We start from the raw sequence: 27,839 nt of genomic DNA on the forward strand, positions 1-27,839 counted from the left end.
AGCTTGAACGACAGAGGAAGATGTTCTAGTAATTTCCGTAAGCTGAAACGTTGTAAGTATGCATTTGTTACAGAAAATAGAAGATGTATTTCATCTCGTTACCAGAAAGACAGTTATTCAACAGTTTTCACTCGATCTTTTTTTTATTATTATTATTAATTCTGTCCAAGAATGGCATGTTGTTTTTGTAAACCCCTTTGTACTTGAAGTTAAACTAAAACATCTTGTGTGCCATCTAAACTATATACCTACCAGATAATGAAAAATTTATCGGAATAGCGATAGTACGAAATCTCTACTGGAGTGAATCTGACTACATATAAAATTAAGCGTTTGTAGAAATATTTGAGTGTAAAGGCAGATTTAATCTGTTTCGCCACTATGTGTCTCAAGAAAATACTAAATTTATTTTTATAAAGTGGTTTTTGGGTAACATTTAATTCCTTACAAGATTACAAGGTAATACTTCTCGTATAAGAAACCACTAATAATTATTGAGAGTTAGAGCTATAAACGGTCTGAATTATAACGGTTTTTACCGTGAACTTCGTTTATATATATATGAAGGGTAAAACGAAAGCACGTGAGTCTGCTATGTGAAATCTTGCATATCTGACATACAACTTTGAGTCAGAAGATGGAATACCAAACTTTATGATGTACAAATGTTTTACACTATTTACGCTTGAAGTATTTATCACTTACGTAAAATGTGACAAGATATTGTATTCATTTAGATTATATTTAATTTAAAGCTTTCTTTTTCTTCTGGCCAGGTGGTTAGGGAGCTCGACTCGTAATCTGCGGGTCGCGGGTTCAAATCCCCGTCCCGCCAGAAACACTCGCCCTTTCAGCATTATAATGTGCGGTCAGTCCCATTATTCGTTGGTAAAAAAGTAGCCCAAGAGTTGGCGGTGGTTGGTGATGCCTTCCCTCTAGTCTTACACTGCTAAATTAGGGACGACTAGCGCAGATAGCCCTCGTGTAGCTTTGCGCGAAATTCAAAACAAACAAACTTGAAGTGCCCCTCATGATTGCTATGATAACCAATGAAAATCCTTTAAATGCTCACCTATACAAACTGATGCTTATCAGTTTTCCTAATTATAGCAAGTACATTATTAAGCTCAAGTGTAGTAAAATCCCTAAAGACAAGATCGAAAGAGAAGACACTACCTCCCGGTGTTTTATTATGTGTGTGTAAGTTTGTAAGCTTTATTTAAACATATTAATAATGCGTCTTCGTGGTATTCTGACTATCGTATCACTTTGTTAGGGAGTTTCAATCACCTTTCCTATTTTAGTGCAGTATTTATTTATAGACAAGACAAAGTGGTAGACAGTCAGTTTGGCCACTTTTCATAGATAGAAGGGTCTTGACAAATATACGTTGTAGCATGAAAATGTGAGCACAAGTTTTCTTTGTGGTTGTTAGCCAATGTTGCAGAGAATAAGCTCCTAATAATCTAGTGACTGTGGGTGGATGGGTGGCGGGTTTAGGTTTGACTGATCATAGTGAAGAATATAGCAGAATACTAACAGTGATAATACACAGTTGTCAACAAAGGAAAAGAAACAGATTATCAAAAGTTAATATTCTGTAATGGAGGGTGTGCATGGTGGGTGAGGGTATAAAGTCTCATCACGTGCTTTGTCAACTGAAAACGAGGCTAAGGTGGTGATGAATTGAAGTATACCCTGTGCCAAGTAGCTCTGTCAGATGTATCGCGCTGAAACTACACCAGGCGAATCGTGTTCGTTGGCACCGTGAAGAGAAGTACGTCGACATCGTCTACACGAACTGAATCTACGAACGTCTCGGTACACGTGCAAAGAGTGTCGCCCAATTTGCCACGTAGAAAACATTAATTTTGGTTAGGCGTGTTTCATCCTAAAATGGTAAAAAGATTGTAAAAGCTCTTTTTAAAAGGCCAATAGAGCTTCAGCTTAAAGTATACAACATCCAGTGCGATATATACATTACAATTTTCATTCACTGAAACATGTATTTGTCAAAATAGCTCAACTGCTTCACAAGTTTGATTCTACGGAATTCTACAGCTCAGTTTTAGACGTAACCTTGCACTCATGCTTGGTCTCGTGGCCAGGCACATGCTCTAGAGCAGACATTCTCAGCCTGGGGTAATGTGCACTTCTCAGGGGGTACAAGGGGGTCTGAGAGCAAAACCGTGGTTTACACTTTATATGGTGTTTTAATCTAGAGTCAGACAAAGTGGCTCACATAAATATACGCTGAGTTCCATTTATCGATGTTATCAGTGATATAAGATCCTTATGCAGTCCACACATACAGATTTCATAATAAAATAATGTAAAATCAATATAATTTTATCAATTTTTGATCCTTAATTGTTAGGGGTACATGGTAACCTGTCAGAATGCCCAAGGCCCAGGGGTACAGAGGAACAAAAAGGTTGGGAATCCGTGCTCTAGAGGCTTCTTGTGTTTAAGTAGCCCTGTGATTTAATAAGGAAAATTTATAAAACATTCTTCAGAAACATTTATAATTGATTTTCCAGGTTTTTCCAATTTCGCGTAAGTAATTTCATTGTAAGGAAGGTGTTGTACACCAGCATTTCTCATCCTTTACAATATCAGGGTCCGACTCCTGCTGGAAGGTGCTGTACACCAGCGTTTCTCATCCTTTACAATACCATGGCCCGACTCCTGCTGGAAGGTGCTGTACACCAGCGTTTCTCATCCTTTACAATACCAGGGTCCGACTCCTGCTGGAAGGTGCTGTACACCAGCGTTTCTCATCCTTTACAATACCAGGAACCAATGTTTCCTCTAATTTTTTCATAAGCATCAGTATCAAGGGAATGTGCGCTACCAATTTGTTTTTTATTAGGGGGGGGGGGTATTTTTAAACCATCGACGCTATTGGATCATTAGGCCGTTTTGCAATTCTACCACTTTGTTATTTGAGCTTTAGGCCTATCGACTGCCGGGGTCATTAAGGCTGTCAACGTGTTGAGACTCCTCACCATTACTGAGGATGTGTGTGGTCGCGCAGCTTCGAGGGAACACTGCCAAGGACCGGTGCCTGCCTTAAGGAACCTTTTCTGTTCACCAGCGTTTCTCAACCTGCACAATACCAGAGACCAACTTACTGCCTCCCTAAACTTTAGCAGACCACTATAAAATGCAAGTACAACGAAAAACCATTACGACTTACATATGAATATCATATCAGTTTTTGTTTGTGTGTTTTCGTGAAATCCCACGAACCGGTAAGATGGTTTTAGCGGACTGGTGATTAAAAACCGCTTTAGGTCACATTAAACAGAGCCATTTATATAAACCAGTTGTGTCTTAAGTTCACGTTAAACAGAGCCATTTATATAAACCAGTTGTCTTAAGTTCACATTAAACAGTGCCATTTATATAAACCAGTTGCCTTAAGTTCACATTAAACAGAGACATTTATGTAAACCAGTTGTGTTTTAAGTTCACATTAAACAGAGCCCAGTTGTGTATTAAGTTCACATTAAAGAGAGCCATTTATATAAACCAGTTGTCTTAAGTTCACATTAAACAGAGCCATTTATATAAACCAGTTGTGTCTTAAGTTCACATTAAACAGAGCCATTTATATAAACCAGTTGTGTCTTAAGTTCACATTAAAGAGAGCCGTTTATATAAACCAGTTGTGTCTTAAGTTCACATTAAACAGAACCATTTATATAAAACAGTTGTGTCTTAAGTTCACATTAAACAGAACCATTTATATAAAACAGTTGTGTCTTAAGTTCACATTAAACAGAACCATTTATATAAAACAGTTGTGTCTTAAGTTCACATTAAACAGAACCATTTATATAAAACAGTTGTGTCTTAAGTTCACATTAAACAGAACTATTTATTCGCTCTGGTGCTTGCGATTATTTTCGACGAAGTATTTTATTCTAACTTTGACTTGATTCTCTTTACAAAACACCTCTAAAAATATTTTTAAAATCTAAGAACAACCGTTTTAAGTTTCCTTTAGAGAGAATCTTAATGCTTTGGTTATAACTAGGCTGATGTATACCTGTAGCATGGTTATAACTAGGCTGATGTATACGTGTAGCACAGATCTATACAGTTAGTTTCCAAAGTTTTTTGTGTATGCTGTGTTTGCTTTATCATTCAGAATTCAGATTTATTAGAGTGTAAATATCATGGTAACATGTTTGTTTTTACTTTTTATTGCTTTGTTAGGATGAAAAAAAAAGTACTACTAATATATGTGTGGCACTTTCAGTATTTTTATGCTATCAGAATTATTAAAATATGGGGCGCGAGCAATTAGGGTAATGGCAGTAAGCGTCTTAATATATTTTTTATTAATAAAAATAATAAGTAATTACTACAGCACATAAAGCATTTTAATGTGTATTCGTGTATTACATCTCGACACTTAACTCAGTCTTTCACTCATTAAAAAAGAGGGGGACGCGCAAGGAATCGTATTTATTAAAGCAAGGCGTGGATGACAAAAGTTTGGGAAATGCTGGCATACGCTAATACAGTCTTCATACGGGAGTGTTGCCCCCTCTCCCCCAGTGGCACAGCGATTATGTCTACGGACTTAAAACATTAGAATCCGGGTTCCAATACTCGTGATAGGCAGAGCACAGATAGCTCATTGTGTTGCTTTGTGCTTAACTTCAAACAAACAAACCGAGAGTGTTCAATTTAGATTATCACCGCTAGAGGAATAACTGGCGCTAGTTGCCCGTCGCAAACGTGTGCAATTCAGAATTTGTAATGCATGCTGGGGTGGATTTACACATTTTGATAATAAAGTTAGAAAAAAAAATGATATTTACACTCCAGATGATTATAAGAGTTTTTATTTTAATCGACGTTTCACCTTTACGGCTTCTTCAGGCCTAGTACATAAAATTGTTATAAAACTAGTACATAAAATAGTTTTATGTACTAGCCCCGAAGAAGCGTAAAGGTGAAACGTCGATTAAAAATAGAAATTCAGAATAGACAGTCCATTCGATTTTTGCATATGCTTGCAGATTTAAATACTTTAAAAGTTGCCCCCCAATGGCACAGCGGTATGTCTGCGGACTTACAACGCTAGAAACTGGGTTTCGATACCCGAGGTGGGCAGAGCACAGATAGCCCATTGTGTAGCTTTATGCTTAATTTCAGACAAACTTAAAAACTTTAAAAGTTGTACTTTTGTAACTATCAGCGAAATGCTTTTACACACAAACTTCTATTTTACTTTTTTTATGTAGCTCCCCCCCCCTCCTTTGCTATAAAGTTTTGAACTGTAAATATGGTGTAATGTTTTTACTATACTAAGTTTTTTATGTCACTCAACACTTGAAATCTATGTTCCTGTAACTGATGTGAAAATACTTAACTTTTCGACCTGTTTCAAAAATAATGTGAAATTTTAAAGTTAAATGTTTTAATGCTCTTAATTTTCACTGGTCAGTTTGTAACGGGTTAATGAAAGTATAAAACCTTTAGACTAACTTGGATGTAAAAACCAAAAACTACTAAAGTTTCTGAAATAATATTAAACTTTTTAAGACGTACTTTAAAAGCAGTTCTTGATAAACACTCGTTTTGTAAACACTTTAAGTAATTTGTTATGTCCGCTTAATAAAATATTTCTTGCTGTCATAGAACCATTTTGGTTTATATTTAAAATGGTAAATTGAACCTATTGGTGAGCCATAAAAATACTACGTGTCGTTTAGAGTTTGAAATAGGCTTAACACGAGTTAAACAGTGCACGCGATATAACAGATTTTGTTCTTTTTGGTTGCTGTTATATTTTAAACATTGTCTAATAATATGTTACAAGGTGTGAAATTTCACTGAAGACGTTAAGTTTAAAATTAGATATGCATCTCTTTTTCACGTTAAACAGACAAAATTATTCATAACTATTTTAACGTAAAGTAACCCTTTACAATGCCTACATACAAAATACAAGTGATTCAGTTTATACAATAAAATTGATTGTATAACTAAATTAACAATATCCCGGGATGAAATTTCGATCTAGATCAAACAAATCATCCTGGGAGAAGAAGTCGGAAAACGATTGAAATATTATTTACAACTAATAAGTTTTTTATTTTTAGTATTCGTTTTCTTCCCCTTTTAATCCATTATAATCCTGTAAAATCTCCATCATTAACTTATATATTTATAAAAGTGCGTTTGTGGTAATACAAAGTTACTCTCTATCTCTGCAAAAAAACGAGATTCTAGTATATCTCTTGCAAGTGAAATAATAGAAGACACATAGAGAAGAAATCGAAATACTAGAAGAAATAAAACCTTATTTCTGCACTAAGAGTGGCGTTGGTAAGTAGGTGAATGTACGAGATCAACTAAGTGGTAGAATTATTACAAGAAAAAAAAAAACCTCTGAAGGAAGATAAATGAGAAAAGTTGAACTATAGTACACACAATAAACAGGTAGGCAAGGACAGGAAGGACTTCTACAAGCGAATTTTGACTATGAGGCCAGAGAAGAACTGCCTCCGTCAAAAGTTGGAACGAATCTGTTTTGAAAGAGCCAAAAATGGATTCACAGTATGTACTATCTCTGTAGTTGACCAATCAGAAAACAGGCACCGATAAATGGAAATATCTTTGCTCGATGTGACAGTCGTACGGTGTCCTCCAGAATGCGAGGTCAAGAAGAACATAATACAATTGTTCCAAGAACCAGCAGAAAAGTTCATGACCAATCAGGCTACAAAAAGTAACACTTCAGTCTGAATTTTGCACGTGATCTCAACCGGATTTAGTATGTCCCGAAATTAAAATATGAGAGTTTTAAGAATATTGTAGATATATAATATACACGTTTTGCCAAGGTACAAGTAAAGGAGAACACATTGTTCATTGTCAACCATCTGCTATATGCAGTACCGATCTATTATTATTTCTTCTGTAGTAAACTATGTAGTATTTACTACACGTTTTGCCAAGGTACAATGTGGCTCCTACGCTAGCATGCTGGTTTACCCTTAGAGTCATTACTTTGGAAGTTTAGTTGATATGAAATATAATTTTTTGCTCTGTCCTGATTTTTGGGTAAACTTCAAGATGTCGTCTGAAAATATAATTGGAAAATAATAGCTTAACTTTCACGAAGGAACGTAGGTGGGGTGGGGTGACGATCACCTCCGTACTTCAAAAAATATAAATGATCTATCTGCTGTTTATAAACAATCATTTGAATTCTTTTGGCAGTAGAAAAAGAACCGCATTCGTTTTGAAAATAACCACCACCCCACCTTTCCACACGTATAGCATCATTATTGTTGAAAGTTCATAAGAATTAAAGTTTCAATATAATTTTTATCCCTGTTTTTCTAGTTATTTTGATACAATACTTTAATATTACAACGTAATTTGACATCTGTTTCGTTTGATTTGTTGAAAAAAAAAATTAGAATTTTATTATGTGTTTTATTTTTACAAACCAGGAACAAAACAACCATTTTATTATTTAGAGATACGTTTTGCCGTTACGTTGAAAAATCTTCTGACCACTAAGGTCAAATTGAAGGCCGAAAAGCTACTAAGTTTCTGTTTAATTTAAAATCACTAGAAGCCTGAAGCTGTAGTTAAGAACAATATGGAAATTATCCATCTTCAGGGATTTTAGACCCCTAGTAGCTCAGAGGTATGTCTGCGGACTTATACTGTTAGAAACCGGGTTTCGATACCTGTGATTGGCAGAGCACATATAGCCCTTTGTGTAGCTTTGTGTTTTACAACAAACAATAACACAGGGATTTTAGATCGTAAAATCGTGGTCTTATTTTTCTCTCTTTAATGATCATGTCTCGTTTGTTTGAAGTTAAGCACAAAGCTACACAATGGGGTATCTGTGCTCTACCCACCACAGATATCGAAACCCGGTTTCTAGCTTTGTAAGTCCGCAGACATGCCGCTGTGCCACTAGGAAGCCTTATGATCATGTCATTAACTTCTTGATAACCAGTATGGGTATATTATCTATGTTTAATGTTGTCTAATGACAGAAATGTACCACTTCATCATTTTAAAAATTAACCGTTTTTATGAGAAATAATTGTAATCTACTTATTTTCTGTTAAAAATTCTGTGGATTATCAAAGTTTAGTACAAAAATATAAAAAGTTACCTTCGTTTTTTTATATATATATATACTTTTGATTTTGTGTTACCATGAGGGCTACAGATTTGATAATATATAATATTTTAGAAGTGAAGAAAGGGCCTGATATAATGTGTGCCTGAAAACAATTGTCAGGTATTATCTTTGTTGGGCAACAGAAGTGAAATAGTGGTCTGATACAGTGTGTAAACTATTGTCAGGTTATCTTTGTTGGGCAACAGAAGTGAAATAGTGGTCTGATGCAGGTCTGTAAACCATTGTCAGGTTATCTTTATTGGGCAATATTATGGAAGTGAAATAGTGGTCTGATACAGTGTGTAAACTGTTGTCAGGTTATCTTTATTGGGCAATATTATGGAAGTGAAATAGTGGTCTGATACAGTGTGTAAACTATTGTCAGGTTATCTTTATTGGGCAATATTATGGAAGTTAAATAGTGGTCTGATACAGTGTGTAAACTATTGTCAGGTTATCTTGGTTGGGCAACATTATGGAAGTGAAGTAGTGGCCTGATACAGGTCTGTAAACCATTGTCAGGTTATCTTGGTTGGGCAATATTATGGAAGTGAAGTAAGGACCTAAGACTGCAAAGCATTGTCTGATAGCAAATAGTTTTTATTAGGGAACACCATAGGAGAGAAGTAGAGGACTTCTTACTGTACAGTAAAACATTTTCAGATAGTCTTACTCGAGAATCATACTGGGAAAAGTAGATGTGTGGTACAGTAGCCTAGTTTCTGTTTTCTTAAGACTTGACGTAGTAATAAAGTAGGGAACTGGTGACGTAGCAATTTTTTTTTCTCACTAGAATCAGAAACTGCTATGAGTAAAATGCAGGGGTTTAATTCTTTAAACATTAAGAACAAACGTATTATATGCTGAGTCGTATATTTTGTGTTTTTACGATAAGCTCAATTTTCCAACACTCAGCTAGTTACAGTTATATATAACTACCTACATGAAATTTAAACGTAAACATCGAGATGTTTGGTTTATCTTTAAAGCTTAATGCATTTAATTTTAGCATGCTTGTGCGTGTAATATTGCAAATAGTTTAAGTATGAAAAAAATAGTTGACGTGTGGTATATAACAATTTTTGACTATGTTTAGCTTCATTTATATTAGCATTTTGCAGTTTCGTAATAGAAAGAACGTTAACTGGTCTTCACATTTAGGCCTAGATAAAAACTAAAAGAACAAAATATACTACTGTCTTGTGTGCTCCTTGTTTTCGAGCATGACATTGTGTGATACATAGACCTACACCAAACTCCTCATCCACATTGTACTGTGAACAGAACTTGTCATTTCAAACTGTATATAAATTTTCTAAAAGTTTATTTTCTTTGAGAAGTTTTGCTTCCAAATCTGTATTTGTAAGGATGGTAAACCTAGTAGACATCCCATTGAGCTGGATTTAGGCGCCTGTATTCTATTTTTATAGTCGTTGCGTACGTCCAAGAAATAAAGGTAAACAAACATTGGAGAAAACCAGCAATACAATAGGCGTGTACTATGGAAAACTCATTACAGGCGATCAATGGGAGGTAATTTAGTATATTTCTTTAAAAAAAATTAATTTTTTTAACAGTTTGACTCGATATCAGTATTTTAGAGCACTCAAGATTTACAACAAAATAGATCAGTTTGATTCAGGACCGTATTTAGGTTTTTCGAGGCCCTATAAGCAGAAGTTTTTCAAAATCCCCCCCCCCCTCATCCCCACCTCTTGCATGTGAGAAGTGAAGCGAATTGCGAGAGCAAACGCAAAGCGTTCATAGGCGAGCGCACGATGCGAGCAAGATTAGAAAAAAATGGAGACTAGGGGAACACTGTAAGCTCCTCAGCGGGGTCTGAATAATTTGTTTCTTGAATTTCGCTCAGAGATACTCATAGGCCATCTGCGCTACTCATCCGCGTCTAATATTAAATTAATAGATGAGGAAAGGCAAGTAATCTACACCACGTGGGGCGCGATTTTCATTACTGTTATTATTTTTTCCTTTTTACGGTAGTGAGGAACGAACAACAGATCCCTGGTTCTAGAGTCAGCCATGCTCATCACTGAACTGCGCTCATCTCGTATGAATAATATTAATATTACACTGAATTTTAGTATTGTCCTCATCACATTATGACACAGAATATAGCTTATTGTTATGATAGTGAGTAAAAAGAGTGAGTAGAATTTATCTGTAAAGAATGATAAATCTTCAAAGCCCATTTGCAATCACAAAACTTGTAAAAAATTGTAAACCTTTTCTTGTCACTGTCCTCAGTTTCGAACTACTGACCAGAGTTAAAACAGCCAATCAACAGCATCCATGTTAATGGGTTCACTCTTATAATGCACCCACAGCTTAGTGTGGGAAGTGTTTTGTGGTATCTCATGGTTTTTGAATCAGGCTCACTAGCTTGAAAATCCAGAGCTCTACCACATGGCCAACCCATTCCCAAATTGTTACATGAAATGCAAAATGGTCATTGAAAAAAAAAACCTTGTCATGGAGCATTTAAAGAAATGCATTTTCTAAAATAAAATTTATTACAAAGAGTTGAGTTAATAATTAGCTCAAAAAAAGCCAATTTTTTCATCCATTGTTAACAGGGTAGCAATATGAGCTCCACTTCGATTCAGTCAAATTGGAATATAAAGCAAGGAATGGAGGTTATATTAACCCTTGATTAATAAATGTACAGAGAATAACGTCTTCAGTGAACAACTTTTTTTTCTCCAAAGTGCGACCAATTTTTCCCATCAGAGCTATACATTAATAAAATAGATAATTTTCCTTCTAGGCTTTGCATTTGCAGGCCCCCTTTGAAAGCACAGGACCTTCAGCAGTGACATAGTTCACCTAATGGGAAAGTGAGTTACCCATCCATCCGGGTTTCATTCCTAGCACACATAACCTGCAATGAACAAGTTGCGTAATTTATTGTTTTCAAGAAAAACTAATTCAGTAATAGAATATTTATGTAATTGTAAATTATAAGGAATTTTTAGGTTTAAAAATAACTTTGGATGATCGTAATATTGTCTATACGAATTTTGAAGTTTGTTTTTTGTGCGTAAGAAGTTCATTTTCAATTGGTTTATAACACACCCAAACAAATGAGTTTTCTTACTAAATGTTGCTTAAGGATGACCTAAAAATACACCAGTGTATTTTAGTTGAAATAATAGCTGTTCACTAGCTGTTGGATCTCGGTCTGCCAAGTTGGTTTATTTGAATTATCTTTTGTTCTTTCAGTGCTGTTTTTGTTAATATAGAATCAAGTAGGCTTACATGATTCTACATTCTACATGATACATGGATCAAGTAGGCTTACATGATCCATGTATTTCCCTGAACCTGATCCAAGATGAATTTTTGTTGGTCAAATGAATAGATTTTATTTATTTTTTTGGTCAGAATAACACTTTTTGATTTTATTGAACTACATTAAACTTACAGAAATAATGTAAATATGTTTTGTTTTTTTTAATTTAAAGGGGACACTCAGGTTGCAGAAAAAAGTGTTTCAGTTTTGGCTTTATTTGTAAATGTATGCATTAGACTCACTTGTATTGGTCCATCATCTACGGGTTACCATTTTAGTTTCGTTAATGATAATGAACATTATTTGAGGTCTTGAAAAACATCTCAAGACACTATGAATGGGTTAAGTGAACTGGTATCTTTAACAGTGCTATCTGGTATGATATTTGAACCTTGAAAGTAACCAAGTACAAGTTCCTCAGTGAACTCACCTCATGAATTTTACCTTATGTTTAAATGTTGCTGGTAGCCTGATTCAAGATATAATACCTTAGTGAATGTTGTTGGGTTTTTTTTAATAATTCAGTAACTTGCCACAGATGACCTAAGAATGAAAGTGGTGAAAGATTTCCTTATGTTATATATAGTTCACAATGTGTATTTAAATTATCTTAAAGAAGCTAGAAAAATAACTTCTGAAACATCAGAACCTATAGTGTGTTTTGGAGTACTATAATACCATTCATGATATTGGGCACTTGGGTAGATTTCTACCAAGTGCTGTTATTAATAGGTCTTTAAAAAAAAGGGTCTTTAGTTCTTAGTGTCCTTTTTTGTATAAACATGGTCAGACTTGTTTTGTTTTCTGGTGTATAAAATGTGCTTCATAAAACTCAGTCAAACTTGTTTAGTTTTCTAGTGTATAAAATCTGCTTGCTCTTATTTAACCCTAAAAAAAAATTGATAAACTTCTTTGTTGTTTTTTTTCACTGGACTTTTATTCTTTATCATGACATCAGTGATGAGATTTCGAGATTATTATCCAAGAAAGCATCCAATAAGCCACCAGCAACACTTAAAAAATGATGGAAGTTAAAACTTAAGAAGTAGGTTCTCCGAAAAACATGCACTTTCATTGTTCATATGTTATACTCCATTACACCTTAAAACATACTTGAATTAGTTTTATACTGAAACAGTTCATAAACTCAGGGGATCAAATTATATTTAGAAGTTTTTGTTGTGGAATATAGTTATGTGGAGCAGTGTTTTTCATATTTCTTTCTCAATCCTTATAAAAAATATATTTTAATTGTCATTCTAATCTTTTTCTGAATTAATTACAATTTGTGAACTAGCTTACTTCACAAAAAATTTAAAAGATATTTAGTTGAAGTCCAAAAAAAAGGTCTTAGCTATAACTATGTTACCATGATAAGACTTAAGCCATGATAAACATAGTATGAAAAAACAACTTTCAAATACCAAGAGTAATTCCACTAATCCATGAATATTAGGGTCAGGGTCAAATGTGGTCTAGTGGTTAGTATGCTGGGCTGGGGATCAAAAGGTCCAATGTGTGCTGCTTAACATACTCTGCATTTTTGGCTAGGTGGGCATTATAATTGTGACAATCAATTTCATTATCTGGTTAAGAGTAACTCCATAGATAGTGGGTGCTGTTGACTGGTTACCCTCCCTCTGGTGAGTAGTTCTAAATTGGGGATGGCTATAACTGATCCTTAGGGGTCTCTGACCTGGCTCATATCTTGCATAAGTACACCATGTTGGAAATACCAGATACCACCATAAATAGTGTTAAACTAATTTTAAGCTAATGCTATTTCTGGATGTCAGGAGAGATAGTTGGTGTTTTTTCAAATGCAATAATTATGTTTTAAAGACATTCTTGGGGAAAAAAACTAGAAGTTTATCAGAAAAGTATGTAATGCAAAGCAAGTGTATATTAATTGACTAACATTGAAGTTGATATGTATAGTGCCATCTATTGGTTATTATTAAAATATCTTGAAAAATGACGCTGTTGAGTGTACGTAGTATTAGTTTCAAAAACAAGGTGATGTTTACTACTTCAGGTTTAGTATTGCAAAATGTTAACAAATGCTGTAGATAATGTGTCATTAAATGGTAAATTATTGTCAACCATATATGTTCCATAAACACAAAACTAAATAATAATAACAAAATCTAATTATTAAGAATAGAGTAAAATATAATGCAGTAAAGATTACACTTCATAGACTTAAGTTAAAAATATTAGTACTGTACTATGTGTAATAATAGAACATGAATTTAATTAATGGTTAAGAAGTATTAACTTAAGTGAAGTCTACATGTAGAGTATAAAATCAACAAGGCGTGACATTAGATTACAATCACATATATGTAAAAAAACTACATAAGAAAATAATGACATGCATTTTGCTCTTCAGTTGGGATAATCATGTATAACAGTGGTTCACAAACTTTTTTGTTCGTGGACCACTTCAGTGGAGCAAAAGACCCTGCAGACCACCTACTGGTCCTACCCCACCCGCTTTCTTGCTTACTACTGTAAAAAATAAAATAAACACTCATCAACATTAGTGGGAAGAATGACACAGCTGTGGTGTTGCACATCAATGACTTGCATTTTGGACCAGGCCTGTGGACCACGGATGACACTTTGAGAACCACTGGTGTATAACATGTGATCATGATTTGATATATTAAATTTTTTCTAAATAAAAGAAAAGGAAATTGTATCTGTAAATCATTAGTTATGCAAGTCTAGATGTAATAGGATGAATGTTTTATTACTCTTTTTTGTCTGTTTTCATCTGCTTTACTAATCTTTGACATGAGACATTTGAAATTGTCCAAATTGGTTATTATCAGTCAGAAATTGCATTGGCATAAAATGGAATGTAAATCACTCAAACCTCCAACACTAAAGTGATGTCAAATTGTCTTTAATAAGAACTTAAGTTTAAGCTTAGTATACAAATTATAATTTAAGGAAGTTGGATTTTTTATTGTCTGAAGTACTCATTCAGTGGTGTGGTAATGATTTAGCTTGAATTATCAAGATAGTTGTTAAACTATTATCATAAGTATTTATTTTTATGTTTTTCTTAAAGTATGACTTAATAAGCAAGTTTTCGGTATTTTCACATAAACATTGACTTTTTTTTTCTTTTCACACCAGTTAAAGAAGAAAATAGACTTCGAAGATGGCGAACCTTTCGTTGAAAATAAATGTTGTCGAAAAAAATGTTATAAAGACGATGAAATTCAAGCCATCCATGCTAGTTTATGATGCTTGTCGAACAATACGAGAAAAAATATCTGAAGCCAACTTTGGAGAATGTAAGCTTTAGTAATACTATATTATTTTATAAAAGGTTAAATTGTGTCTTAATTGTTTGTTTTTTGTGTAAAAATGTTTTCATTTTCATAATTGAAAAAAGAAATGGTAAAAATAATGAAATTCAGATCATTTAGAATGCATATTGAACCATAAGGGGAAACATATGTGAAATAGGTTTAGAAAATGGAAGTTATAGTGCTTCTTTCATGACTTGATTACAAAAGGTGTCTTACAACCGGATGTAATCTATTTGTATTCTCAAATAAAAAGAAGCTCATATAAATCATGTATGTTATAGTCTTTTAGCCAAATGCATACTTTGCACACTTACTTTTTAACTTCATAGCTCCTGAAGAACATACTTTATTATTTATACATAAATATACAAGTACAGAGTTTTAATAGATGAAAATTTCATTCCTATAGCAAAGGAATATGGACTGTTCTTAGCTGATGAGGATCCAAAAAAAGGAGTGTGGTTGGAATCAGGAAGATCTTTGGAACATTATCTTCTTCGAGATGGGGTAAGATCATGTATATGGGGACTTTTAGCTCTCATTGTTTTACCATTCTGTGATGCACTGAAGTGAAAAAATCTTATTTTGGAATTTTCAATTCCATTTATAATTTTGTTAAAGCAGTTGCTGGAATTCAACATTTTTGTTGGAAAAAAAAATAGTATTTAATTTTTATGATTGAAGTGGTCAAATTTTCTGATGAATCACACATTTATCACCATTAAGCTCAGTTTGAGAATTAATGAAATACTAACACCATAAATCATTGGGGTAGAGTTTGTATGTACTTTGAAAACACTTAAATATTGATAGACCCACATTGCAAAGCCTTAATAACCCTTGAATTTTGTTAAAATAGTCCTCGTGAGTCCTTGAAAATTAATATAACTGTGAAACATAATGTGAATCTATTTAACGTTTATTAAATTTTAAATCATATTACTAGTTGTGTATGATGCTAAAATTTCCCCTAAAACACATTAAGCAAATCATAATATTTTATTATGGTTTGGTAATTTTAAAAGCAGTGCACAGTCTCCCTTTGATTTTGCTTTGCCACCTTGTTTGCATTGTTCGTTTGAGGTATTCGATTCAAAAATGGAATGCCATGTCAAGTCATGACTTCTTGTTTCCTCTGTAAAGAAATTAAGAAAAGTGTGTACAATGGAAGATTGAACTCTTAAGTAACTACATGAAAGGTATCATTGCGACTTTTTGTGTCGTTGTTTATATTTTAAATACATAATCTTTTAATGTTGTGAATAATTTAGCTTCATTTAAGTTACAATCTACTTGCTTCTAGTTATTTTGTTTTTACTTGTTCCTTCCTTATAGGATTTGTTGGAATATAAGAAGAAGACCAGGACATTGCGTGTCAGAATGTTGGATGATGCTGTGAAGACATTACGAGTAGATGACAGTCAGCCTGTAGCCAATCTCATGGTTGTTATTTGTACGAAAATAGGTTAGTTGATTTTGTTGGTAAAGTATGGAAGAAAATGTTTCTACATTGGAATAAGATTGCATGAAAATTAAAATACTGAATTCAAAATTTGCAAGTTGAATTGTTATACCAATTGCAGGAACTATGGGATGTTGTATTTGATGTGCTATAACATATAGTTGTTGATGATTTGTATGGCTTTGGGCTTAAATGACACTTGTTACAAGTGCTTGTAATATATATATATTCAACCTTAATGTAATTGGTGCATGACTGGGTTTTGGATGGATTCTATGAAATATCACTGAATGTCCAAACGAGTCTCGATTGCCTTGAGTGAAGTATCAAATCTTGTAACATAACTTTCTTTATACAAATTGCTAAAAAGGAAAAAAATATTGCCTTTTGCTTCCTCTTTTCGATAAGTTAAAAGTCAAATTTTACACATTCAACACATTTTATAAATTTTTTTCCATAAATCTATAACATTTAGATAGATAGTCTCATAATTGTTAGAAATATAAAAAAAAGTGTATAAAATGAAACTTTTACTTGACAATTTTTTCCAAAAACTATATTTAAACAATTATTATAAGTCATTTGAAATGTTGTTGAAAATGAATGTTTTTATATATAAACTACAATTTACAGTTTTGTATAACATTACACCACTAAAGTTATTTGAAAAGATTTCAAAAAAAAATTAAATCACTTGGAAGTCTTCTAAGATTTTTTTTTATACTTTATTAAAGTGAGAAAATATACTATATGAATCCCTCGTTATTTCATTATCTTAACATTTTCAACAGTATGTAGGTATTATCATGAAGAACAAAGTATAAAGTTATGCAAAAAATACAAAATAAAGGAGAAAACATCACAAAATAAGTTACTTACAAAACTTGAATAGGCAATTTTATAGCTCATTTTGGATACTGACACTCAGAAACTACGAAATAAATAATGAGCATCACAATAGTCCATAAGTTTTTAGGTTTTGTTTTTGGAAAAGAAAATAGTTTGGTATGGAATATCATAAAATACAAAAATTCAAATAATTTAACTTCAATAAAATATCAACTCTAATTTCTAAAAGTAGATTTTTCCAACTATATAGTTCATAAAGCATGATTTGAATTTCTGTAGATTAGCAAAGTGGCACTAATGTGCCTTTCGATAATGAAAATGAGTTTATTACATTATACAAATCGATTTTTTATTAACTGATACATTATGGATTTTGTTTAAGCAAAATTATGTGTTTAAATGCCAGCAGCTGATTTTTAACTATTGTTAAATTCTGGTGGCAGTTAAAACTGCTTACTTTGATGGCTATTCTACATTAAAGTATACATATGTAAAATGTTGATTTTACTTGTGTAACTTACTGGACATTATAATTTGAAACTGTTCACAGGAATTACAAATCATGATGAATTTTCACTTGTGAGAGAACTTACTGAGGAGCCTGTTAAAGATGCCTCAACCACGGGTACACTTACCCTAAGGAGGGTATGTTATTATAAGAAGAATGTGACCAATCAAACTTGTAAAACTTGAAACTTTCATATTAAGTTTGTTTTTGGTTTGGTTGTATTTCCTATTTCCAAAAATGTCATGAGAATAATTTATCTAATAATCCTTTGTTAATAAAAATTTGCATATGCATCTTAATTAGAAAAATATTAGTATTGTAAGACAAGGTTTTTTTATAGGATAAATAATACCATATGTAAGTTAAAATAAAAAAAAAAAGATTAAAGTTAGAATACATTGTAAAATAAGTTTAATCATGTTTCTGTATATGAAAAAACAACCAAGCACAAGGCTTGTTTATAGTGAGATGGCACAGTTTTATTGTTCATTAATGAAATGTTGACAACAAGATATTCCAAATAAAATTTTATTGTCGTTTTCTGAAGATATTAATTAGATTCTGATGTATAAATCCCAAGTATGAAAAATTTGCCAGACTTGAATTTTAACAGTTACAGTTGCTTGATCAATCTTCATTTTCAACTTTTGACTGATTTTGTTTGTACTTGTTCATTAACTTAACTCTATACATATAAAGAATTAATTTCCTATATATTGGAATACTAAACCCAATTTTGTAGCTTTAGTTTGTATAATTTATAATATGACTTTGTCTGTCTCAACAGTCATTACTTTAAAACAGAAAAGGAGAGGGAATTTTGTTGATATATCAATACAATAAAGAAAGTAAAAAAACCTCAAAATTTTATGTTAAATATTTAGTTAAAAAGTGAACTCTTTCGAAGGTTTTCTATTTATTATTGAAACACCAATCAAAGTGGAAGTTGGTAAATCTTTGATAAGGCAAAATTAAAATTTTTCTCATTGATAATTCAAAATCATTAAAATCAAGTCATGTTATTATTACCATTATCATTGTAATTAGGAAAAGAAGGATAAAGACAGAGACCAGAAAATGGAACAGTTGAAAAAGAAGCTAAAAACTGATGATGATTGTAAGTTTGATGAAATATTTACATTCCAGTCCGTAAGAAATTTATAAGAAATAGGAGGCAGTTGTTTAGTTATAATCTTATCTTGTGTTTTCTATCATTATAACTGTATGCATAGGTATTTCTGTAACATACTCCAAAATTTGTGAAAATGTATTTACTGATTGTAGTGTTATTTTCTTTAAACTTTATATTCAAAGCCAAAAAATTAAGTTGATTTTAGTCAGCAAAAAATATGAAGAGATCTTTTACTAGTATATTTTAAACGTTTGAATATATAGTTAAAAAAAAAACTTATAAAACAACTAGACTATTTTGTTTCACCTTTGAGAAGTAGTACTATATAACAGTGAATGTTCATCTTACATTAATTTTCAAAGTAACTTTAACATGTGATTTTTTTTATCCTCCTTAATTTAGTGAACTGGGTTGATCATTCAAAAACGTTGAGGGAGCAAGGTATAAGTGAAGAAGAAACTCTTTTACTGAGAAGAAAATTCTTCTTTTCGGATCAAAATGTTGATTCTAGAGATCCTGTTCAATTGAATTTGTTGTATGTACAGGTATGTGTATTTTAGATTGATTGATTTATAGATTGAAAGATATAGAGATGATGTATGAGAAAAGTATAGTTTATTGTGCTAGATTTTTATACTGTTATAAAATAAAAGTTATTGTTATTAACCTTGGTATTTAATTTTTAATATGGTGTGTTTTTACTTGTTTGAAACTAACAGTGAACAGTATAAGTTAGCATACATTTTTTTGTCCAAAGGTTTTGTTGGAAACGTAATTACACACTGCTTGTTTGTTGTGTATACAGGAATTAAGACGAGACATTTATTACATACAGTATATAATAATTACTTGTTTTCTTCTTTAGTGTGATTCATATTCAACTTCTGTAAAGTCAAAAATCTTTCTATAGACTTCTTTAACATTTAGCATGTATATCATACACTTCACTTAAAACAAAGTTTTTAAAAGTTCCATATTTTTCATTGGGACGTGGGCTGGCCCAATGGTAGAACTCTAAATTTCAGGGCTGGCAAGCCAGTTTCAAATCCAAGCAACAAATTATTCCCCACACTTTAACCATGGCTGGATTATATGAGTGACAGTTAGTCCCTTAGTGTAGGTGGTAGGATGCTGCTGACTGTCTGCTTTTCTTCTGGCAAGTAGTTCAAAATAGGGATAGTGGCAGATAGCCTCAGTAGCCTTCCATAAATACAATGGTGTTTTTTGAGTAATAAATTATTGCATATTTATTTTGCAAATATGGATTTTCATATAAAGGTCCTTCTTAAATGTATGCATTTGTGTATTTTTGCAACATAGTACTAGAAAAGAACATTAGTTTTAATGAGGATTTGAGTGAAATAAACAAAGAAAAATGATATTTTTATCACTCTTTATTGCCTTTTTTTTTCTCAGCTATTTATTTAACGATTGAAGATCTGAACATAAAATGTGTATTACTGTTTCACAGAATACTCTGAACTATACTAAACTAATGTAAAATATGATTAATCTTACTAAAGGTCCAATATTTATGTGCTGAGAAAACAAACAGTGTGCATTAACTGAGATTTGGAAAACAAACATCTGTTGAATATTCAATGTTGTATATGAAATTTTTACTTATGATTTTGTCATAAGAATTAAATAGATTCAAAATGCTAGGTTGTGGAACATATAATTATGGTTATAATAGGCTGTGGAGCTGAGAATTACTTGTGATCAGTAATGCCATGGCCGAGTAGTATGTTCCATTGGTTAGCAGACTAGACTGTAGAGCTGGGGTGTTGTTGTTAACACAAAAAAATCACACTTTGGAACTATGGATTCATTATATGAGTGATAATTAAATCCTGCTATTGGGTATGATAAGAGTAGCCCAAGAGTTTGGCAGTGGATAGTATTGACTAAATGCTTTCCCTATGATTTATCACTCCAAAAGTAGAGACTACTAGTACAGATAACCCTTGTATAGTTTTTTGCATCAAATTCTTCAAAAAATTAAATAAATATCCTTGACTGAAAAACCCGACATTACCCATTCAACATAAATCTGTTAAAAAGACTTAAGAAGTTAATCTGGGTTTTTTTTTTAGGCGAGAGATGCCATTCTTAATGGGACGCATCCAGTAACAATTGAACAAGCCTGTAAGTTTGCTGGAATCCAGTGCCAGATTCAGTTTGGAGATCACAGTGAACTAAAACACAAGCCTGGCTTTCTTGAGTAAGATAATAAATTAAAGTTTATCTAAAAGATAATTTATTACTCACTTTAAAAGCTGTTTTTGTTTTTTAGAATAATGCCAGATTAATCATAACTTTCTTATTTTAAAAACAACTTACCAAAAAATGAAATTGAAAATGTCTGTAAATATTGGAAAACAGAAGGTTAAAATTTTTTATTGATGATTATAATACTTAGATTATATGTTTTTAGACATATTTAAAGTGAGATACAGATAAAAAAAAACAATTTAGTAAATATCAAAAATGTAAGTTTTCAGTGAATTAAAAGACACTCTTCAAGGCATAAATAAAATGTACACAAGAAAATATTATACTATTTATTTTACGTTAATGGAGATGATGGATTACACAAACAGTTATATCTTTGTTTACTTGCTGTTGAAACTTAATTTGTGTTTTTGTTTGTTTGTCTTTCAGCCTCAAGGAGTTTTTACCAAAAGACTATTGGAAAATAAAGGGAATTGAAAAGAAAATATTTTTGGTAAAAAGTTTATGAATATTTAGTTCAAAAGGTGTTTGTAATGAAAATTATAGCTATTTTGTTGCATTATTGAATAGTATTTTAGCCACAAGTGTGTGTGTGTGTGTTTGTTCATATAAAACTAAATCTGAATACCAGTTCTTTATCTACTCATATATTGTGAGATATATAAAGATAAAGCTCAGATATTAACAATACTAATTAAGCTGTATCACTGGGGAATAAAAAAATTAAAATTGAAGGTGGAAATTCTATTACAAATCTCTAGAATAATCTACACGGATTTTATCTTTGTTTTGAAAATATGTAAAGCCTCAAATGGTTTTCAGTGTGATTACAGGGAGTATAATTTTTTGTTTTATGGGATTTAGAACTCTAAAAGTGGTGTCATGTAAAACAAAATTGAAGGCATTTTTGAAGGTACGGAGAACCACAGGTTTTGAAAATTTGTTGAGGAATTATGTTTTGTGTTCATAACATGCTACTTAGCAATTGACTATACTAATTTGGTATCTGTTTATTTTAGTTACAGGTAGCTAATCAAGTGAAATGCACCAGGTACATAAAGGAAAATAAATTAATCTCAGCTCTATAAACACGGTTAAGAAACCTAATATATAAAGTGTAAAATAAAACTTCTCTATTAAGTGTTGTTGTTGTTGTTTTTTTAATGTGCTTAGGTATTGATACTGAACTAGTATCTATCATAATTGTTTGTCTTCATATTTGTAATTAAACTGGTGTTGGAAAAGATTAAGGACTTACTTTGTCACTCGAAACATTGCTGTTGTTACATGAAAATAAATAATCAAATGTGTTTGTGCATTTAGTAATATTTGCTTTACATGCATCACCAGCTACTTAAATATATTATGTTAGGCCAATTATAAAAATATTAGTTTCTCAGGTACTTCCCTGAAAATGACAGTCTCAAAACATTGCTGTTGTTACATGAAAATAAATAATCAAATGTGTTTGTGCATTTAGTAATATTTGTTTTACATGCATCACCAGCTACTTAAATATATTATGTTAGGCCAATTATAAAAATATTAGTTTCTCTGGTACTTCCCTGAAAATGGCAGTCCTTCCAAGAACATTTTGCTAAGTGAACAACTGTATGTAGGTTTGTAAGTTATCTAGTAGGTAAGTTTACATATTTCACTTGTTTTTATATTTGTAATATTTCTGTAATGTCTTAGGATATTTCAATTCTGGTCTGAATCATCAGCCATTCATATCCAGCATATATGTAGACCATATTCTGGTTCTACATTTTGGACACAGATTCAGCCAGATGGAAATCACTATAAAAAGAATTAGGCCACAAATGATAAGCATAGCAAAGGGAATCTATTCATAGCCACAAGCTCAACCTCATGACTCCATTAAATATATTGAGATAGGCTTATTTACAAGATCAGTCATCAGAGGCCAGGTGCAATATACAATTTGTATGTCTGGGATTTAAAACACAGTATCATTTAATTGTGTACAGGTATTTGTCATTGATTACAAAAACGTGACGTGTTTCACACATGTGAATGCTGTTTATGATGTTTATTGCAGACCAGGTTTAACAATGTGCATTACTAATGTTTGTACACAGTCATAACAGGGACTAATTATTGAAATTTACATGAAAGTGATATATACACCCTTGTATGATACACGCTTTACATTTTTTTATCTGCATTAAAAAGAAAATGAGTGTTTAAAGTAATTAAATGGTGTTGCTACAGTTAGATTTCATAAGTTGCATGCATCACCTAGTGCGTAATCTTATTAAATCAGGGATTCTCAAGCTTTTGCATCTCAAGACCCCCTTAGTTATTGGGCATAGTAGTAAAAGCCCACATTTATAGTTATTTACTCATTAATTTAGGGTAGTCACAGTTATCCTGGTCCACAGCAGCCTATAACTATATGTCTCGGAGCCCACTGGTTGAGAATCATTGATGTAAATCACTAATCTGTTAGTAATATTTCCTTACATGTGGTTATCATTCTTGTTAAGTGTGTTTACAGTTGATTTCTAGATGTAGAATTCTTATTTCTATAACCCTAACATAATGTATGAAATGTCTCAAGCCATGGGCTATTGTTTTTCCAGTGAATGAGTCAACAGTGGGTTATTTGTACACCAGAGCAGTGGACTGTACATTGTGACATGCTACTATGGGAACTAAATACACTTGAACTTGGTTAATCAGTTTGAGTACTTGAGTTGAAAACACACTATACATGTGAAATTTGCCATTGATTGATTGAAAAATAGTATAACTCAGACTATGTTGTGCTTAAAAATAGTTTTATTTTGTTATTCATTATGATTTTAAGTATTTCTACGACAAACTTGACAAATGTTATATCTCTCTTTTTCTGTGTGTGTGTGAGCCTTACAAATATCGTCATCGTTTAATACACGAAAGTTCAGTTTCTTGTTAGTTTCTTTGGATATTTTAATTTATTCTTCAGCTTGTAAGTTGTAGAAAGATTGTTCATACTGTTGAAAATACATGATTATTATTCTGTTCTACATAATATTGGTGAATGATACCTAACTTTCTGTGTTCAAGTAAATTATATATATATCTACAGTTATGTTTTCCATTAGGAACACAAAACTTGCTTACGTCTCAGTGAAATTGAAGCTAAGGTGAAATACGTGTCACATGCTCGTTCTTTGAGAACATACGGAGTTACCTTCTTCTTGGTAAAGGTAAGCATGTGTTTAGAGATGTTATAATTTCTTCTTTCCGTTGTTTTGTCGAGAGTTGTTTTCTATATAGGCTGATCTGTATTCAAAGCATGTTACATAATGTTTCTGTTATTAGGTAATTATATCTAAAAAAAATTTAGTCTGTCACTTTTGAAATCTTTAAAAAAAAGTTTGTATACAAGAAGAGTAAAGTTCATTTCATATTGTTGTCAATGTCAATGATTTTCAGGAGAAAATGAAAGGCAAAAACAAGTTAGTACCTCGCTTGCTTGGAGTAACGAAGGATAGTGTTCTAAGATTAGATGAAAAGACTAAAGAGGTAAGTGAAAATATGAAATTACATTTGTTAATGAAAGTTGTATGAAGCATTACCTAAGAAATTCAGGTAAATTAGTTCAAACACAGGCAGAGATCCATTAGTGATGATGTTGTCTTTATTTGTATCTCAGCTTTTCTGAGCTAATTAATGTATTAAATACCAAAAATAGATAAGAAAACCAATCTGTCATTTAATTCACTACTTGCCACTGAGTTGATACCAGTTTTGCAGAATTCCACCCCTCATCAGTAACCCTGGACAATATCAAATTAAAAAGAAGATTAGGATTCTTATAGTGATAAACTGTGTATTATATGTATGGTGTTTTATTTGTCTGTCAATTACCACAGTAAATAAAAGAGAACTAAAAACATGATCTATATAATTTATTAAACAGTTTTGAACAAAGAAAACACTACATTTTGTGAATGAGTTAGTTTTGTGTATTGAAAGAGTCTTAAGAAACTATGTATATATCTCTGAATTTATTTATTTTTACTGTCAAGAAATAGACTATAGCTTTTGTTTCAGTAAAATGTTTAGCATGCATCATGTTAATGCAATATAATATGTTTTCTGTACATTCTAGATTTTAAAAACTTGGCCATTAACTACAGTTAGAAGATGGGCAGCATCTCCAAACAGTTTTACTTTGGTAAGTTTGAATCTGTTGACTAAATATATAATGATCATTATAGAATTTATATTTCATCGAAGGATAGAATTAAAAGGTAGTTCCAATATAGAAACAGAACTTGCAAACTCAAATGGTTTTGTGCATTGTTCTATTTATTAAAGGATTAAATTACTGTGTTTTAAAACAATTTTATGGTTTATTGATGTTATTTTTTCCCACAAATGTCAGGTTTTCAAAAGATGTGTTAAAGACCTAGTCTATCTTTTTTTTTGACCAATTTTCTGAGTTAGACTAGTTTCAGATCATATCTATCTTCCCTTGATTTGGCACAAGTACTCAAAAGATTAAACATAATCCCTGTTTCAGACAGTGCATTTAATTTATTGGTGACTGAACAGTATGCTTCAGTGCTTATAACACTAAAAAAAGAAAAAAGATATTTTGCATGTAGCCATCATATGGTTCCAAATACAGCCAAAAGTTATCATGCAATTTTATTAATCAAATTTTGAATTACTTATTCTTAGGTAATAAATTCATCAAAGTGAGAAAACAAACTGCTTAACAAGGATATAAATAATGAAATAAAATTACATTCAGTCGAAAAAAAGCTAACAGGAAGATTACATTCCCTCATGTTAAGTTGCATTTCTTCATGAATTGTTTTTTATTTAATCCATGCAATATGTTCACTTTCATTGGTCATAACTAAAGGAATACGGAGGGACCATGCTTTCTCAATCGGAAAACCAACTAAAAATATGAAATTCTTCAAGCAAAGTTAAATTAGTCGAGGATGCGGGAATGTAATATTTTGATCCCTGCTTAATTGTGAAAGTATGTGTCATGGTTTATTCAAGTATTTATGCAATAGCTTTGTTTTTGTATTTCCTCAAGGACTTTGGTGACTATTCTGATGCTTATTACTCAGTTCAGACAACAGAGGGCGAACAGATCTCTCAACTTATTGCGGGATATATAGATATTATTTTAAAAAAGGTATGATCTATTATTACTTTACATTTAGCACTTTTTTTTAAGGAGAATGGTAAAAATTCTCAATTATTTGAATCACAGTTTAAGTGCGTTAACATATTTGTGTTATATATATATATATATCAATGCTTCATACTAATATTTTAAAATTGTTAAAGTTAGAAGCTCTTTTTAAATTTGTTTTAATGTTGAATCTTGATGTCATTAAGCTAAAACTAACACTTGTTAATGTAATTTAACTTTTAGAAATTGATATGTATCTTTCATTTTTAGCAAAAATCCAAGGACCACTTTGGAATTGAGGGGGATGAAGGTTCCACAATGGTAGAAGATAGCGTATCTCCTGCAAAGTAAGCTTGTGTGTGTTTATTTTTCAATGTAGTAGCCGAAATACTGCTCAACCACATCAATTAAAAACTTAGAAATATGTTGCATGCTACTGTGTCGCATTGATCAGATAATTTAGCAACTGTAAAATTCTTATTATGAAAAAATGATACCTGTTGAATATTAAGATGTAAATTCATGAGTTATAGAGAAAATTATCTTTTAATTATATTTGATACTTAAATTACATAACATGCTTTTTCTACTCCAAGCTTTCTAAGTCTAAACATGGTTGTCATGCAAGTGTAATTGTATTTTGTGATTATGTGTGTGTTTTGTATTTGTATGAGCATATTCTTCTCATGTTTCTCTTGATGTGTTTTAATGTTGAATCTTGATATTTGTATTAAATGATTATAAAACTCAAACTAGTCTTATCTTCTTTTTTTTTATAAGCAAGTCTGGTAACTTTCAAAAACTTCATCTATTTTAGTATTTCATACAAATGCAAAAATATTTAATCTTGTAGTCGTATATTTCAAAGACAGATTTGTGATTTTGAATTGTGTAGTAAAGTAATGCAGTGTAAATACACAAACTTGTTTGTAGAAAACATTCGACTCAGCCTGGCATGCAAGAAATTGACAAAATTTTGATAAAACTTCAACTGTATTACATAGAGCCTAGCTTTTAAACTTATTTCCTGTGCATGGCCAGGTGGCTAGAGTGCTTGACTCGAAATCTGAGGGTCGCGGGTTCGAATCCCCACTCCACTAAACACACTCGCCCTTTCAGCCGTGGGGGCATTATAATGTGTGGTCAATCCCACTATTCGTTTGTAAAAGAGTAGCCCAAGAATCGGTGGTGATGACTAGCTGCTTTTCTTCTAGTTTTTCACTGCTAAATTAGGGATGGCTAGCGCAGATAGCCCTCGTGTAGCTTTGCGTGAAATTCAGAACAAACCAAGCCAATTTTCTGTACTTCACTGTTATCAGACATTTAGTTGATATGATTTTGGCTTATTTGTATCACCTGTATCAGGTAAATGGCTTTGGCTGACTTTTATAACCATATCTAGTAAATTGTTTTGGCTAATAGCATTTTTAGAAATTATTTTCACTTTTGGCGGTGATTATTTTATAATTTAAAATCCATATGCTAGCAAATGTGCTGAAAGTTGTGATACTAAAACTTTGGATGTTATGCCTAAGCCAGTCTAATGAGTTTAGTTATTATAATAATAAAATGCTGGCCCGGCATAGCCAGGTGGTTAGGGCACTCGACTCTCAATCCCGAGGGTCGAAGGTTCGAATCCCTGTCACACCAAACATGCTCGCCCTTTCTGCCATG

The 27,839-nt window shown here is 32.0% G+C and overlaps 1 protein-coding gene across 1 annotated transcript in view; it reads left to right on the plus strand.

Annotated features, from left to right (window-relative positions):
• Nucleotides 1-27,839, plus strand: part of LOC106462961 (talin-2-like) — a 133,901-nt gene that overhangs the window by 20,270 nt on the left and 85,792 nt on the right. The window contains exons 2-14 of the mRNA XM_013922930.2: nt 14,631-14,791; nt 15,219-15,316; nt 16,145-16,274; nt 17,671-17,765; nt 18,676-18,745; nt 19,163-19,305; nt 20,857-20,984; nt 21,425-21,488; nt 24,106-24,210; nt 24,440-24,529; nt 25,119-25,184; nt 26,064-26,165; nt 26,436-26,512. Of these exons, the coding sequence (XP_013778384.1) occupies nt 14,656-14,791; nt 15,219-15,316; nt 16,145-16,274; nt 17,671-17,765; nt 18,676-18,745; nt 19,163-19,305; nt 20,857-20,984; nt 21,425-21,488; nt 24,106-24,210; nt 24,440-24,529; nt 25,119-25,184; nt 26,064-26,165; nt 26,436-26,512 (1,304 nt within the window). The 5' untranslated portion in view covers nt 14,631-14,655. The remainder of the gene's footprint in view (nt 1-14,630; nt 14,792-15,218; nt 15,317-16,144; nt 16,275-17,670; nt 17,766-18,675; nt 18,746-19,162; nt 19,306-20,856; nt 20,985-21,424; nt 21,489-24,105; nt 24,211-24,439; nt 24,530-25,118; nt 25,185-26,063; nt 26,166-26,435; nt 26,513-27,839) is intronic.

This window comes from Limulus polyphemus, unplaced genomic scaffold, assembly GCF_000517525.1.
Source record: "Limulus polyphemus unplaced genomic scaffold, Limulus_polyphemus-2.1.2 Scaffold1291, whole genome shotgun sequence".
Classification (NCBI taxonomy): domain Eukaryota; kingdom Metazoa; phylum Arthropoda; class Merostomata; order Xiphosura; family Limulidae; genus Limulus; species Limulus polyphemus.